At 30.3% G+C, this 17,977-nt stretch overlaps 1 protein-coding gene across 1 annotated transcript; it reads left to right on the forward strand.

Annotated features, from left to right (window-relative positions):
* Window positions 1-7,778: 7,778 nt before the first annotated feature.
* Window positions 7,779-13,572, forward strand: LOC114185473 (T-complex protein 1 subunit beta). Its single transcript, XM_028073209.1, has 11 exons — window positions 7,779-8,080; window positions 8,169-8,225; window positions 8,387-8,452; window positions 8,550-8,661; window positions 9,528-9,656; window positions 10,095-10,166; window positions 10,325-10,440; window positions 11,076-11,152; window positions 11,439-11,924; window positions 12,430-12,745; window positions 13,210-13,572. The coding sequence occupies exons 1-11, from the start codon at window positions 8,075-8,077 to the stop codon at window positions 13,354-13,356; spliced, it is 1,584 nt and encodes a 527-aa protein (XP_027929010.1). The 5' UTR covers window positions 7,779-8,074; the 3' UTR covers window positions 13,357-13,572.
* The last annotated feature ends 4,405 nt before the right edge of the window (window positions 13,573-17,977 follow it).

Here is a 17,977-nt window from a genome sequence, read left to right on the forward strand (position 1 = left end):
AAATGTATAGTTTTTTTTATTTATATTTTGTTGAATAGCATGACAGAAAATTTGTAATATTAGTCATGCTTTCTTAGACTAATGGATACTTTCTTGGAAATAATTCTTCATATATTGGTGGTGAGCGTGATCAAAATATTGGTTCTTAATTTTACTATGATTGTCATCTCATGGGTTACTTAAAAATTTATTTAAACATTTGAATAATAAAAAAAATAAATAAATAATTTTTTTAGGTGGGTTGGTGAGCCAACCCACTTAACCCACCAACCCGTGGTGGGTTGAGCCGGGTTACAAAATTTCTGGCTCACCAGAAAGTGAGCCGGGTTGGGTTCACTCATTTTGAACCCGGCTCGTGGTGAGCCAACCCGTGTGAGCCGGGTTGGCTCACTTTGACATGTCTAGGGTGAGCTATGCACATAGATAAAAATAAATATGAAATAAACCCACCCAAAAAATCTCATAATTATTTATCTTTTAAAAAAACATTGACTTTCCCACCCTCATAACCATTATGAGTTTATGCATGTATTCTTGATCATGGGACTTTCCCGTGCTTCCACGAACCTCCTCACTCTTGGTCCAACCTACGAGCCTATCCCGCTCGTAGTCCTGCTTCACAGACTCCCTCGCCCGTTATTCGAACTCCTCACTCGCACCCGGACACGCATACCCGCCTTTCCTACTATGAACTCCCTCGTTCATAGCATTCTTAAGTTTGAGCATGAAATGAACTCCCTCGCTCACTCATCCCAAACAAGAGTACCTCTGGTGAACTAAACCGTTCACGTTTCGCATGCAATTCACCCAACACAAACTCCTCGCTCGTGACTCAAACCAAGCACATCCCAGATAGCCTATGGACTTAGTCCTTCAAGCCCAACATCACAAACATAAAATGCCTAGCCGCAACTGTATCCGCCTGGCGCTGCGAAAGCCCCACTAGGCGAAGAATCCACGCATACCACCTGACGCCACTCCTCGTGTCGCCAAACGCCACATCACTGTTTTGCCAAAACTGTCACATTGTGTGGCTTCCGTCTAATAGGTCTATTTGCACTGCTAGGCGCCACACCAGTAATGTGACACTATTAATTTAAGGTTTTAAAATAGTGTCCATATAGCAATTAACCAAACAAGTTCTCATTCAATCTGAAACCTCATCTTCATAACCCAAAAATCCTCATACCATTATAATATAATATTTTTACAAAATATGTTTTTTATAATCATCATCCCGCTAATCTACAACATACGCATATATATAAATAAATCATGCTATCTATGCTAATAGATATTCATACGTAAATATTAAAATCATATAAATTAAAATACTAAAAAAAAAACTAATTCTATTGGACCTTCCATAATCACATCACCATTTTTTTTCTTTATATAAACAACATCCAAAAGCAAATTTAAGAAAAAAAACTAAAGATCTATCCTACAAATTATTTATTGACAAATAAAACAAAACAATCTTCATTTTTCTAATAACCCTTTTTTTCTTTCCGCCCATACATCCAACTTTATCACTTATAAAAATTTTATAAAAAAAAACATTAAATACACCTTATAAGAAATCCACAGTCCCGTAACCAAACTTTTCGTAAAATATCCAACCGCACATTAATTCACGATTTAAAACATCCAAACATTAAAAAAATAGAAATTAAAAGAAATCAAAGACCTCAATTTATAAACAAAATATCAATTAAATCTTATAAATATATTATAAATTATATAATAAATGATATTATTATGATTCATAATATATTTCCAAATTTGGAAAAATATTCCAAATTACATAATTTGAAAATATATTGTACATAGTAATATTTTCATATATTACATAGACAATTTAACCTTTGTCTCATACTTCGCAAAGGTGTAGGGAGGAATTATTGTGGTACAATAAGGAGAAGCCTATCCATTGCATCAAATGCCAATGCCCAAAACTTGAGATGCAATGAGGCCTATCCAATGATAAACAGATAGAAAGAGAATTGCCTCGTGCACATCCCATTATTATAATGTGTACAACAAATAACAATAACACTTTATTTATTATAATAATTACTGATATGGTACCCAATTTTTTGGGTAAGTTCAATTTGGTACCCAAATTTTTTGTTTGTTCAATTTAGTACCCCAATTATCTAAAGAGATTCAATTTGGTCATCTCCGTTAAGTTAGAGTTAACACCGTGTCTGTACAGGACACGTGTCAAGCCATGAAATTTTTAATTTTTTTAAAAAACTTTTTTTAAAATTATTTTTTTTTCAAAAAAATTAAAAAACTGTCTCGTGTCAGTTTATCATCGTGCCACATGGCAACTTACAATCATGACACGTGGTAGTGGTAATAGTTGCTTTCAATTTAGTACCCAATTTAAATTTTTGGTTCAATTTAGTACCCCAATTTTTTAAAATGATTCAATTTCGTCATCTCCAATTTGAGACCAAATTAGTAAATAAGCTTAATTACAACTTATATATACATGTTACAATAACTTTTTCTAATATATACATCAAATCATTTCACCTAAATACTTAAATTATTTTATTTTTTACATTTTAACCTTTGTAATTTTTTACACGAAATTTTTTACACTTGTACATTTGTATAAAGTAAAATAATTTGAATATTTAGGTGTAGTGATTTGATGTATAAATTTAAAACAATTATTTTAACATGTATATATAAATTATAATTAAACTTAGTTACTAATTTGATTTCAAATTGGAAAGGACGAAATTGATCATTTTAAAAAATTGAGGTACTAAATTGAACCAAAAATTTAAATTGGGGTACTAAATTAAAAACAACTATTATCACTGCCATGTGTCATGATTGTAAGCTGCCAAGTGACATAATGATAAATTGACACGTGGCAGTTTTAAAATTTTTTGAAAAAAAATAAATGTTTTTGAAAAAAAAAATTAAAAAAAAATTAAAAAAAAATAAAAATTTCATGGCTTGACAGTGTCCTGTATGGATACGGTGTTAACTCCAACTTAACAGAGAGGGCCAAATTGAATCTCTTTAGATAATTGGGATACTAAATTGAACAAACTAAAAGTTTGGGTACCAAATTGAACTTAACTAAAAAGTTGGAGTACCAAATCAGTAATTATACCTTATTTATTCAACTAATGTGTGAAGATGTTGAAATAAATTATGGACTTGAACAAACGATTGTTCAAAATACATTTTTAAAGAATGTTAAGTTAATTATTCATTTTAAATGCATATAAATATTTTTAGTATCATTTCTTTATTTTTTTTATTATATGTTAGGCTTTCAATAAACATTCTTCACACTTTGCATTTTTATTTCACATATCTAATGATAGTAAATTTAAATCACTTGACTGTTGATAACTAAATAAAATATAAATATCATACTACCATATAACTCATGTTTTTTTATGTATCAAGTTAGTTCATTTTATTTTATAACCACGGATAAAGCTGTATGATTTAAAAAGTAGTTAAAAAAAATACTATGTACATTAATGTAAATATCATATGTTATGATATCATAACTTATTTTCTATTCATATGAAAAATATCAAATTGAAATTTGAAAAGTATTTTTTGTATTTTTTATTATTTTACTATATAATATGCATAAATGTTTTCATTTTATACCTATTGTTTGAATATTATTTCTGTTCACAACCACATCTCTTAATTTAGAAGTGCAACAATGAATAGTAAGTTTCAAATTCCATTAATTTATAAAGTAACTCACGTTATTTTAGTTTTTCATATTTGGTTTAGCCTTTGAGAGAATTGAATTTCTTAAAAATATTTTAAATAGTGCTTTTTAAGTTCATGTATATTTTTAAAATTTTTCTTGTAAAACCCATTTTTTTCTAAAAACAAACACCATACCCTAAGTTTTATTTTGTTGAAATGTTTGTCTCTTCTTTTTCTCTCAATTGAGGGCATTCTCCTAAACTCAATTTTGTTCTTTCTCTTTCTCTTTTGATCTTCCTTCTCTTTTTGAATTAGAGTTAGTTTTGGGTTCATGGTGGAGTTCTATTCAAATCCACCTGAACAATTTTTCATCTGTTTAAGTTGATAATCTAACTTCCACCCCTTTCTCTGTTTTAGGGTTTTTATTCCTCTTTAACCATGATCAGAGCCCTAATTATTTTTCGTGTTCTTGGGTTTTGGTTTCTTTAAGTTAAATTGGGGTTTTACAACTCAAAATTCGTCTTAAGGGTTCTTCGTTGTTTCAATCTTGATCTATGTTTAAGGTGAAGGAAGCTATTTCTTTTATGGAAGCTATTGGATGTTATAATTTAATCGATTGAATCGTTTAAATTGTTGTTTTTTATGTGTTGGATTGATGAGTCGTGTGAAATTTTAGTGGTTTGTGGTTCTGGTTTTGGATGTTGAGAACAAGTGAAAATCTACTATTTTAACTTAAGTGAGAATCTTTAGTTTAAGTGAAAGCCTTTGTCGCTTAAGCGAGATAAATCTAGCTCAAGCAAAAATAGTCAAAATTCCACTTTGGTCTCTGTTCAAAATTTAACTAAAGCGATAATGTTTAGCTTAAGGGAGAGCTCGTGTCGCTCAAGTAAGAATCTCTAGCTTAGGCGAGAAAGCTACTGTAACTCTTTTTGTTTCTGTTTAATTTTAGCTCAAGCGAGAATCTTTAGCTTAAGCGGTAGCCCCTATCGCTTAAGCAAGAATCTCTAGCTCAAGCGAGAGCCTTTGTCGCTCAAACGAGAATGTTGCAAAGTTTTAATTCCTTATTTTCAACCTGTGATTGTTTAAGTTAATTTTAAAAACATGATGTATGAAACTATGCATGAATGATGTGGTATTTTGAGACTTGACTTGATGTGTTTTAAATGAGATATGAGTTATTATGAGATAACATGTGAAATATATGAGAGTTTCACGGAGGAATTCCTTTGGTGGTAATATATTGTATGTAATGATTTATGGAGTCAAATAAGGTTACATCATGACACTCTAATGACCATTCAGACTCACACAGAATTGAATGTGGTGAGATTAGCATGAGATCCTAGTCTAAGGCAGGATAGTTGCATGTATCCGGATAATTGAGTTAAATGTCTTTTATGTTTGGTGATACATGTTGGTTGTGTTTAAAATGGCTTGATTATTATTTGTTCATTTTATTTTCACTAGCTTACCCTTTTCATTGTGCTTCTATTTTGTTGTTTGTCTTTTTTTTTTCAATGATCATCAAAAATAGGTGTGAACAGATAAGGAGACACCTGTTTATCCTAATCAAGTAGAGGAAGATGTTGTTGTTTATAGTAGATGTTATAGATAAATAATTCCCTTTCTTTTAACATCCTTTTGAGAAACTCTTCGACTGTTTATGTTCATAGTTTGTTCTTTGGACTATTTTGTGTCCTTAGGATGTTTATGTTCATAGTTTGTTCTTTGAGTTATTTTGTGTCCTTAGACATTTTGCATAATTAAATATTTGGATAATTGTAATAGTTAATCTTGTAACCTCTTTGTCGTTTGCTCGTTTATATCTGTATATATTCAAGCGACGTGATGTTTTATTTAATGATATTTTTCTATTAAATGAGAGGTTACACTTCTCTTGTCAAGAGTTAGGATTTTTACTGTAAGAGAGAATGACCACATGAGAGTATGTTTTTTTCCTAAGAAATACTAGTAATATTTATAAGGTCTTTAGCCTAGAGGTCCATGTGATAAAACTGGTATGGTGATATCAAATAATATAAGTAAAATAATGACTTACCTTAATTATGTAATAATCATAATAATATTTGTGCCAACGTACCTCTTATGTCAAGTATTATGAAAGTATACAATATTAAGGAATATATGGAATAATAAAACTACTGAAACAGTTACCCTTAATATGAGAATAAATAATAGGTTTAATTAGTCAAATGATATCCACTTTTGTTCGTGTAAGTTAGGTACCCAATTTTAAAAAGGTGTCAATTGAGTCCTAACTTTTGAAAAAAATGTCTCAGTTATGTCTCTTTTAAACCAAAAAAATTAATTATTAGTGTTGTTAACAGTATCGATATTTAAATTGACTTACAAAGTTAAGTATTGATATTTATATTAAAATTTTGTAGTAAAAGTTATGAATAAAGTTAACGATGTTAATAATTTATTTTGAAGTGAACATAATTGAGACACTTTTCAAAAGATTAGGATTCAATGGACACCTTCTTATAAGTAAGTATCAAAATGATACATGAACACGAAAGTGGATATCATTCCACTTATTAAACCTCAATAATATGATGAGAATATTTTGGAATATCTTCATTTATTATGCTTAATGAGCTCATGGATGAACTCAGTAGGTGCAATTATAACAAGTTAGTTATTTTTAGTAACTTTTAGATAAAATAAAAGTACATTTATTATTAAAACTAGCGTACACACATGCGCGATATTGTATACGCATTTTAAAAATATTAATGATAGCATGTTAGGAGGTGATAATAGTCTAATGTTATTAAATTAATATATAAAATAAATTTATATTTATTAAAAATAAAGTGAAATAATAGAGAAATTAATTGTTAATGAATAAAAAAAGAAAAAAAGAAAAACACTTTTATAGAAAATAGGTAAAAATAACCATTAATTTTAAAAAATTTAATAAATAATTATATTATAAAGGGTAGAAGTGATATATTGAAATATGGACACAAAAGAGGGAATCTCTTTATATATTGTTATATATAAATCTTATTTTATATATTACATAAGAATTTCCAAATTTAAATCACCTAAATCTTAAAAAAATATAAATAAACTGTTCCATTTTATCTTTCGATCATTCTGCTTTGAAAAAAGAAGAAGAAGAAGTAAGCCCTTGATCTAAAGATAAAGATATACTTTTTGTTTTAAAATAAGTATCAATCATACTTCATTAAGAACAAAACTGCTTTGAAATTATTACTTAGAACCATAATCATATTTGCATTGAGTTATTTACTAATTAATTCATATTGCAGATAGCAATGTCAATTTTTTCGTCGAGTAATACAAAAATTGGACAAACTATATTAAAAAGAAGTTATTATCTGTAAAAACATAATTTACACCAACGTGTTATCTCTAGAATTTTATTATATTAAAATAGTATAATTTATTACTTTTATGTCTGACTAGCATAAACACAATGTACATACTTTTTAAACATAATATTATATTTATTTTATTAATAATATAAAAATAAATTTATATTAATTATAAATAAAATAAAATAAATAGAGAAAATAAATTTTGATAAATAAGATAAAAAGGAAGAGAAGGTAAACAGTTTTACCAAAAAAAATATGTAAAAGTAGTGATTAATTTTTAAAAATTTAACAAATATATATATTAGAAATGATAAAGTTGAAATGATTGAATAGGAAAAAAGACCAATTTTCTTTATATATAATTATCAATTAATTAAAAATTATGAAAATAATATGATTTATAAAAAATATATATACTTTGTAAAATAATTTGACAATTATTTTTAGAAAATAAAATTATTCAATTATTTAAAAATGAAGTGAAATTACTTAATTATTTATTTTATCAAAGAAAGAATATATTTTATTACATGTCTAATTAACAATATTATAAATTAGATTACCAAATCTCTTAACATAATAACTTTACCTACCTTTATCACATGATTTTATTTATGTTTAATTTTATGAAAAGCAAATAAAAATTAGTGAGAGGTGCCGAAACGATTCGTTTTAAAGAAGGTGTATAAACCCATATTTTGACAAAACAAAACAAAACCCATAGGGCAAACCAAAACGAGGCACACAAACCGTGAGCCACCACCACCGTGAGCAGTGACCACCACCACCGCGAGCAGCGACCACCACCGCAACGCCACATACCACGTGACACGAGGGAGAGCGAGATCGGGAGAGGAGGCGCACGGTGGCGGTTCCCAAAGCAGAGGTGGTTCTCACAGCAGCGGCAGTTCACACAGCAGCGGCGGTTCCCACAGCAGCTGCGGTTTCCACAGCAGCGGTGGTTTCCACATTTTTCCTTGCATTTGAATTTTCCTGCAATGGCAGTAAGTTACATACTATACAATTTTGTTGTTTTCTTTTCTTACTTTTTTTTTCTTCATATGAGGATTTCTTTTGTGGTGAATGCTATAGATTGATAGAATTTTTAAAGATGAAGCCAGTGAAGAAAAAGGAGAGCGGGCCAGAATGGTGAGCATGTTGTGATCTTATGTTTTTGTCTTGTTTTCTCGAGAATAGTATAATGTTTATGATCTGTACCAGCAAATGTTACCATGCATTATTATTTTTATGAGTCTAGGAACATTGGTTAACTCTAATTATGTGTGTTGAATGATTTGGTTTTTGTGCAGGCTTCTTTTGTTGGAGCCATGGCTATTGCTGACTTGGTCAAGACAACATTAGGGCCAAAGGGAATGGTAAAACTATTCTTGGCTCATTTTGATAAGTGGTGGTGATCAATGCTTTATTTTCTACTCCTAGCCAATTCATATGTCTTGGATGTGATTACTGCAGGATAAAATTTTGCAGTCTACAGGTAGAGGACGTGAAGTTACTGTCACTAATGATGGGGCTACAATCTTGAAGTCCCTCCATATTGATAACCCAGCTGCTAAAGTCCTTGTCGGTATCCTTATCAACTTTGATTGTTTTGGTGAAAACAGCTTAGAAAATTTTGGATTTTGGAGAGAGCTAATGTGAAATTCTTATTCATGTTACCTAAGGGTTTGATAGTTACATGATGAATAGTTTTTAATCATGGAAAACGCATAATATAATGAATCCAAGGTGAGAAGTCTTGATTTTAAGCACACGAGAAACTCCTAGTTTCATTGAAGTCCCTAATCAATGAAAAGCGAATTGATGTAGGTCTGGAGCCAAAACCAAAAAACAGATTATGATTTGGATAGATTAAAGGCCACCATTAATTTAAGGAACCTGCAATTTTAAAAGACACAGACTAATATACATTTATCACTTTCTGAATCTGCAAAAGAGATGCAAAAGTACTATGTTGCAGTTCACAAACTATATGGCACCCACCAATACGAGGCAGCATAAGTGAACAGAAGCAGAAAGGAATCTCCAAATTTCTCAAAATAGTAACTCAAAAATTCCTCTTATACTAGAATCATACAAATGGATGGCCAATTTTGAATAATTTCAACTAGTGGTAATGTTATATGCTGCATATTTATCTTTGAGGTGGCAAGCAATTTGTTAGTTGCATAACACCTATCCAGATAAGGTTGATTATTGACTCATTGGTAGTTTTGCTGCCCTGTGAGTTATATATATAGTTCACAGTTTCAAGTCTTGGAAGCAACCTCTCTAGTTTTGAATGCAAGGGTGGGGTATAAGGTTGTGTGCATACCCAACCCAGATCCCACTTGTGTTCGGTCCTTATGGTACCCATCCAGTTATCAGAGGCATTGGCGTGGATATTTTTTTTCATGTTTAAAACTTAAGATAACCATCCTTAATATAAGTTAGACATATCAAAAGTACAAGATGATGAAGTTGGGGATGGAACCACCTCTGTTGTTGTTTTGGCTGGTGAGCTTTTAAGGGAGGCAGAAAAGCTGGTTGCAGCCAAGATTCATCCAATGACAATAATATCAGGTTCAATTCTTTTCTTTTCTACAATGGCTCAACTTCTCTTATCCCGAAAATGTTGTTATGTTGTCATATTAATGAATTTTCTACTGGCAACTTCAGCGATTCACTCTTTGAATACAAGACAATATATTCAATAAGTTGTATTGGATAAGAAAGCAACATCTCCCTTATTGTGCATCATCTGTTTTTGAATAGTATTTTGGATAGCACGTCTTTTCTGATGTCTAATATCATTAATGTTCCTTTGAAGCTCGACATTAAGCAGGGAATGCAAAAATTTTGGTGCTTTGTTTTCTAATTAAATTAAGAATTAATTTGTTGATGCTTGTTAGGTGTGGTAATATAAGTAGTCAATGAAATTTCCATTGTCAATCTTTTATTTTCCTTATTTCGAATGCTGCCCTATATGTACTAGTACTTATTTTTCCACATGGTTTCTAGGTTTCCGAATGGCAGCAGAGTGTGCTCGAAATGCTTTGTTAGAGAAGGTTGTGGACAACAAAGCTGATTCTGGTATTGTTTCTCCCGCTTTTTAGTAGGATTTGTTTTTGGCGTTTTATCATTGTCTCTTGTTACCCTTTAGACATTGTTATTATTATTCCGGACCAGGTATTTAGGCATTCTTATAACTTGTTGTCTGATATATTGATATAATTTACTGGAATGTGCAGAGAAATTCAGGTCTGACTTACTGAACATTGCAATGACAACTTTGAGCTCCAAGATTCTTTCACAGGACAAGGAGCATTTTGCAAAATTAGCTGTGGATGCTGTAATGAGGCTAAAGGTAAATCGTTCCTATCCTACTGGATACCAGTTTTCAATTTTAATGGATACAGCAAATAGAGCCTTTGCTGTTAGCTAAATTATCCCTTTGACAATTTTGGAACAGAAGATGAATTTCACTCTTGATACACCAGATTCAAACTTATCGATTTATTTTTCCACATACTTGACTCAACTTTCTTGAACGTGTTAGTAGGTAGTTGGATTACATAAGTACTTTCATATGAATATTTGTCGTTTCATAACCATTTCTTACAGTATGAATGCGGCTATTCAAATGTATTCCAATCAATAAATAACAATATGCATGTGGTGCAATTTCATAATCGTGAATTTGAAACACTCTGTAGGAACGCACAAATTATTTCTTTAACTCTTTTTTTTTTTTTGCTGGGTTATGGCAGCTTTTCATGTCTTGTAGTGATTTTTTCCTTTTCTAGACGGTCTTAAAATAGGAAGCTTCCTTAAGTTGTTTTGTTAATTTTGTAATCTGGGCTATTCAATAACATTACTGTGCGAACAAATGTTTATTATTGTTCAATATTTATTTTATTAGTTTGAGCTATATTTTAAGTATGTCTTTTCATTCTTTCATCTTCTTATATCCATCCTTTCAATGGTGTTTTTCAAATGCAGGGAAGCACTAATTTAGAATCTATCCAGATTATAAAGAAACCCGGAGGCTCACTGAAGGATTCATTCTTAGATGAAGGGTAATATTATTGAAAAGTTGGACCATTTTGCAGTTTTCAAATAGGAAGTTTTCAACTTGTTGCTGAATCCATTATCTTTATTATATTGAGTTGCACAAGCTGTTTACAAGAAACTTGGCAGAGTCGTGCTCCTAAAAAGGATGATTATGAACTTCTGCATTTTCCTGTATAATGATGGATTTTGCTACAGTAATCTTGTTTTTCTTTTTTCTTCTAAGCATGACTTAACATTGCCTTGCTCTGGCAAAGTGTAGGCTATCTTAATTGAATTCATATTTCTCGCCAGATTCATTCTTGACAAGAAAATCGGTATTGGACAACCCAAACGGATTGAGAATGCAAAGATACTGGTGGCCAACACTGCCATGGATACAGACAAAGTGAAGATATACGGTGCACGTGTTCGTGTTGATTCTATGGCTAGAGTTGCTCAGATTGAAACAGCTGAGAAAGAGAAAATGAGAGAAAAGGTGCAGAAGATAATAGGTCATGGTATCAACTGTTTTGTTAACAGGCAGTTGATTTACAATTTTCCAGAGGAGCTCTTTGCTGATGCGGGGATATTGGCTATTGAGCATGCTGATTTTGATGGTATTGAGCGTCTGGCTTTGGTAACTGGTGGTGAAATTGCATCGACCTTTGACAATCCCGAGTCTGTTAAGCTTGGTCATTGTGACCTTATTGAGGAGATTATGATTGGCGAGGATAAACTGATTCATTTCTCTGGTGTTGCTATGGGACAGGCCTGTACAATAGTTCTGAGAGGTGCTAGGTACATTTATTTTTTTGTTATTACAAAATTTCTTTCCAGTATTCTTTTACATAGTTAGGCAATTTAATATTGATAACATGCTACATCAAATTTTGTCAGCTGAAGTTTTTATATTTTGGCAATAGGGTTTGTTTGTATGTTCTGCTTCTATCAACCTTGACCAAAATCATTAACTATTTGTGGTGGATTACAATCTTATGCTGTTTACGTGATGACTTAACTGAAATTTCACACCTAGAATTGTACCACACAGTGATTTAACTACCAATTGCTGGATTTCTGAATGGTACTTGCTTTATTTGGTGTCTTAATGTCTTCATGTGATCATAGTGAATTTATGCCTTTATGTAGTGCTGTTCAAAAATTATATTTCAGTCAGTGCATTGTGAGCTGGACATGCTTAGGAATGTTTTCTTTGTATGAATAGACCCATTTTTTAAACAAACTAGAACAAATGTTTTTTGTATGGGCAACTTTAAGTCTGATGCATCTGCTTTTTTGGCAGCCACCATGTTCTCGATGAGGCTGAGAGGTCATTGCATGATGCTCTTTGTGTGCTATCACAGACTGTAAATGACAGCAGAGTGTTGCTTGGAGGTGGGTGGCCCGAGATGGTGATGGCAAAGGAAGTGGATGCATTGGCCAAGAAAACTCCTGGAAAGAGGTCTCTTGCTATTGAGGCATTCTCTCGTTCACTCTTGGCTATCCCAACAATCATTGCTGATAATGCTGGTTTGGACAGTGCTGAGTTGATTTCTCAGCTCCGTGCAGAGCATCATCAGGAGGGCTGTACTGCAGGAATTGATGTTATTTCTGGTTCTGTAAGTATTGAAACCAAGAGTTTGGTGAATTTGTTGAGTGATTATCATGATGTATGATATTGCCTTGTTTATGTTTTCTCTTGCGTTGGTTGTATGAAGTAGACTTGTGAGAAGAGCTATTTCATTTTGTAATGTAATGTTTAATTGTCATCTTTATTTATATGGGTAGCTGATCGTTTTTATTTTTCACTTGTCATATACTGATTTCTGGTTTAGGGTCAAGGGTTTTTAGAGTCATATAACTTTTGCTATTTAGTTTGATGTACCTTGTCGAAATGTAAAATATATGTATATGTTCATGGAGGGTATGTGCCTAATGCCGGGTGAGTTAGGACCTGTCATTATTGAGTGTGTGTGTTCAAGTTTAACATGTTAGTAAGAACAGGATTTTACGAGGGTTTGTATATAGTTGTAGTGTCTGCATTTCTGTTCTACTTTTACCTATGTTTTTGTTTTTGTGGAAGGTTGGAGACATGGCTGAACGGGGTATATGCGAAGCATTCAAAGTCAAACAAGCTGTATTGCTATCTTCAACAGAGGCAGCTGAGATGATTCTCAGAGTTGACGAAATCATCACCTGTGCTCCAAGGAGAAGAGAAGATAGAATGTAAAATATGGTGAAGGTACGAGTGCTGTGATTTTGATATGGTGGTTGTGATTGGAAAAAACTGGTTGTAATGCTAAAAGTTTGTTAGGTAAGTTTTTGACTTGTTTTGCAATCCAGTCGCGTGCAAGTGGCAGAGTCAGGTTAATTAGAGTTAATTATGTTTATTTGAATTTAAGAACACTTTCTTTCATTCTTCAACGAATATATCTTTTAATATTTATCCTTTCAACGAAGTTTATAGACAATATCCATTCACTTCTGCCTAACACGTAACCAATAAATTTGAAACTGGTTTTAAATTTACTTATGCGAGTTAATTACCACTATTAAAAAGAGACATGGATGATGGTTTTTATGTTGTTATAATGATTTCATCGAATGGGCGATGCTACAGAATTCAGAGTAAACCTTTCATGGAAGGTTGGTTGAGTTTTCTGATCGACATTAACACTAACCTGTTCTCTCTCTCTCTCTCTCTCTCTCTCTCTCTCTATATATATATATATATATATATATATTATAGTTAAAAATAGATAATAATGTTCTTGAAAGGAAAACCTAGTGTACCCTGCATGCGGAAACGCATTCTTTTTGCAATTGCAAAAGTGGAGGAAGTGTTAGACAACCATGGAAGGTTAAACACGAAAGGGTAGAAGACAAGAAGAGGAAGCATGAAAGAAGGGGGAAAGATGGCTCGTGGAGCAGAAGAAAGATATTTATGTTTCAGAAATTTTATTTCAAAAATTTCATTCCGAAATGCATTTTTGTGTATTCTAAAATCTTGTTCCGAAAATACGATTCCATAAATTCTATTTTGAAAATCATATTTAGGAAATTTTGAAAAACTTGTTCCGGAACAGATAATTCAAAAATTACTTTTATAAAAGATAAAATGTTCATTTTAAAAATTATGGAGGTGTAGTTAGAACTCATTGAGATGCTTGAAGTAAAAGCCTACTTTAGTGTGAAATGTCCACATGCACACGGAATACTACACAAAAATCAATCTATAAGATTAACATATTAATTTAGTCAGCATAAATTCCACAATAAAGTGATTCCCAGTTTAGATTTTGGGTTTTCTAAGCATTTTTTAAATAGATAAAGTGGATCATAAATTAGTTTACGCTCAAATTGAAATGAAAATTTAATAAGGTTATACTAAATAAATTCTACGAATTAATCTTTCCATAACTTACTTTATCCAATTACTAATGAACATCATCCATTTAATAAAGTAGTATGAGAAAATAATATATTTATGTTCTTAAAAATAGTTTCTAAATTTGTTTAATTTTGTACTTCTGTGAAGTATTATTAGGATATATTTTCGTGTAAATAGTAATGTTTAAATTGGGCCTAGTTGAGCTTTCTCAAATCCAAAGACATTGACAAATAGGACAAGAAGATATGGCCTCGTTTGGAACCTAAATCGGAAGTCCAATTTTAAAATCCAATTCATCGACCTTCTTCTTTCGGGGGGATTTCTCCATATATCTCCAGACATCTTTCCAGTACTCCAAAATCTTTTTAAATTTCTATTTTGTCCCTCAGTTAATAATAACTACATTTTTTACTCTTTATAACTCACTCACGTTCAAGTATTTTTTTTTCTGACGGATGTGGATATTTGTTATCTTATTTTATTTTATAGGATGACATTTGATACTTTATTTATTTATTTTTAACTTTTTCTTATTATAGATATCCACATCCGATTAATATATATATATATATATATATATATATATATATTAAAAAAATTCTATATATCACACGACATTTTATATATATATATATATATTATTTCTTTTATTAAAAGATTATTTTTAATTTAATTTATTACAAAATATTATTTATTTTAAATATATTATATAAAACAAAATTATACAATATATATATATATTATTTTATTTTTATAGAATATATTAAAAAAATTCAAAATTAAAATATAAAAAAATTAACAGTAGAATAATTAAAAGTAAACAAGAGAAATAAATTAAAAATAAAAATATATATTTATATATATATATATATTTTTTTTCTTTAGCCTAAATCTGCATTTCATTATTTTTCGTTTAATTAAATTAAGCATATAACCTTTTTTCAACTGTTTATGTTAGAAAATTTAATCATTTATAATAAAAAGAATATGTGAACTATGAGGAGGAGATGTGAAATCAAAGGAAAAGAAAATAGAAAAAGAGAGAGGAGAATGTGATTCGTTAAGTGCCACGAAACGAAGATCACAAGTTATAATTTTGACGTTGCAGCTTTCTTGGTTTGAATTAGTGTTGTCTGAGTCTAAGGGCATATCCTAAGGTATTTTCTAAATCCATTTGGGAGTCTATAATTAGTATAAACCATTTCCTTTCAAACTTTATGTATACATCAACTTGTGTATCATATAAGTTATAAGAAATTACCAACTTTTCTTAATTCCTTACACCCTCCTATACGGAAAACTCTTTACATCTGAGTTCATTATTCTTTTTCAACATTCTTCTTTTTCATCTTAATTTTGCTTTTCAAAAACCACTTTTATATAAATATTTTATATTTTCAAATTGAATCTTTGTTATTTTATTTTTGTTTGTTATCTTATCGCACTATTTTACATACTTGTCACTATATCATAACAAATGTTAAATTTCTTTTTTATTAGTATAAAATAATGTAAAATGACATTTAACTTTTATAATTTTAATTAAAAATATGTTTTCAATCGATAATACGATATTATTTTACTTTAATTACAAAATTTTATCTCTCTAAACACAGTAAATAAGTAAGATAATGAAAGAAGATAATGATTACATCCTTCGATAACTTAATTAATGATGAAATCAAAATAGGACGAACTCAATTAAAAATATATAAAAAATTAAAACTTAATTAAGTTTTATTAATGACATGAAACAATATTAATGACAAATGGAGCAAAATTACCGAATTAACCTTTTCATTTAGAAACGTATATAGAAATGCAATTACAGTGTTTGGTTTAATGTGGCTCTTCAAAAATATAAAAGTTGGCCAATACACACAATAAAAGGGAACAACTTGGTCAACAAACTTGACCTTTGAACTGTTCTAAGGGCATTAATTGAGTGACACATATATTTGGTCCCAGAGAAACGTTAATCTTCTTTAGCAGAAAAACATGAACACTACTTTTGTCTTCTCAACCATCTCTTCCAGATATCATAACACCATTCTAAAACAGACAAGTAAAATTGATACATCATCTTCTAAGTGTGTTAGAACATATTAATTATTGAGAATAATTCAAGTGTGAGTCAAAGTCCCACATCAGATAGAATAGACAAACTTAAACATTATATAAAAATAAAAATCTATAACACTATTGTCTTAAGGTTTGGGTGTTAAACTGGTATCAAATGTTTTATATGTGTATGTGTAAGACTAATGTCATGTAACAATATGGAATCACAACCTCTCAATAACTATAACCATAACCCATATATAACAAAAACATATGAAAGAATATATAACCAACATCCACAACACCATTTCAAAATATATATTCTAACGATATTAGAAAATGAGTATATGTTTAATTTATTTTTATGAATTTAGTGTATAAGTTGACTTTGTATTAAGGATCTCCAAAAGCTAGATTGAAGAGTTTTGATAGAGAAAAATGAAGATTCATTGCGTAAAAAGTGGAGAAATAGTAGCTTATAGTGTTTGTTGAAGAAAAAGAGAAGTTGTAGAAGACGTGGTAAATAAACGGAAGGAAGAACCTGTTTGTGACTTTGACATAGTTAGAGTTAGTTGATGTTTGAAAACTATTTTTGTGTTTTGTGGTGAGTGGTCCCAAATCTTGTCTAGTTTATCATGTTTTATGAGACATAGAAATCTTGATTTGTTAAATACAATGAGAACAATGGAAGAAAAAAAAAAGAATAGTTTTGGAGAACGTAATCAATATGCATCATGTCAACATTTATAAGTGTGTCTAAAGAAATAACCACCCCCCAGTAGGTTTATTTATTTTTTAAATTTAGTTATTTTCACTTTTAGTTCTTTATATTTACGTCTTTTATGGTGTTTGCTTTGTAAATTTAATTTTAAAATTATTTAGTTCTATGATAAGGTTTTTCTTTAAATTGAATATTACATCTTCAATTCATGGCCTTATAAATACACTTAAATACTTATTTGGTTATAATTTTGGTTTAATTTTTTTAATTTGGTCCTAGTTTTGAATTTGTGTTCAATTTGGTCCCAAATTTCATTAACTTTGTTCAATTAAGTCCTTTTGTCTAACACCGTCTAAATTGCTAATATAATTGTGTACAAGGTGCACTGTTCCTATGACGTGGTGCACTGTAATATGACATGTCTATTAATTTACTCTGACTTGTAGTTTCATTTTTAATTTTTAATTAAAAGTTATAAAAATAAATTGGTTTTAGGGTTTATAATTGGACATTGGGGACTTGCTTCCATTTGCAGTCTAAGGAGTTTGTGGATTTGGAAAACATCGCTATTGTGGGAGAACGTTGTTGTTGCGTGAACTTGCTTTGGTGGATTGTGTGCATTTTCATCTCATAGGTTAGTTTTATGATTAGGGTTGGATCAATTTTTTTATTAGGGTT

Source organism: Vigna unguiculata, chromosome 5 (genome assembly GCF_004118075.2).
Source record: "Vigna unguiculata cultivar IT97K-499-35 chromosome 5, ASM411807v1, whole genome shotgun sequence".
NCBI classification, from domain to species: domain Eukaryota; kingdom Viridiplantae; phylum Streptophyta; class Magnoliopsida; order Fabales; family Fabaceae; genus Vigna; species Vigna unguiculata.

What these genes read in the sequence shown, in the direction of transcription:
- LOC114185473 (XM_028073209.1), top strand. An exon ending in ATGCTGTAATGAGGCTAAAG is followed by an intron (nt 10,441 to 11,075) that starts GTAAATCGTTCC and finishes TTTCAAATGCAG; the next exon opens with GGAAGCACTAATTTAGAATC. An exon ending in TTGATGTTATTTCTGGTTCT is followed by an intron (nt 12,746 to 13,209) that starts GTAAGTATTGAA and finishes TTTTTGTGGAAG; the next exon opens with GTTGGAGACATGGCTGAACG.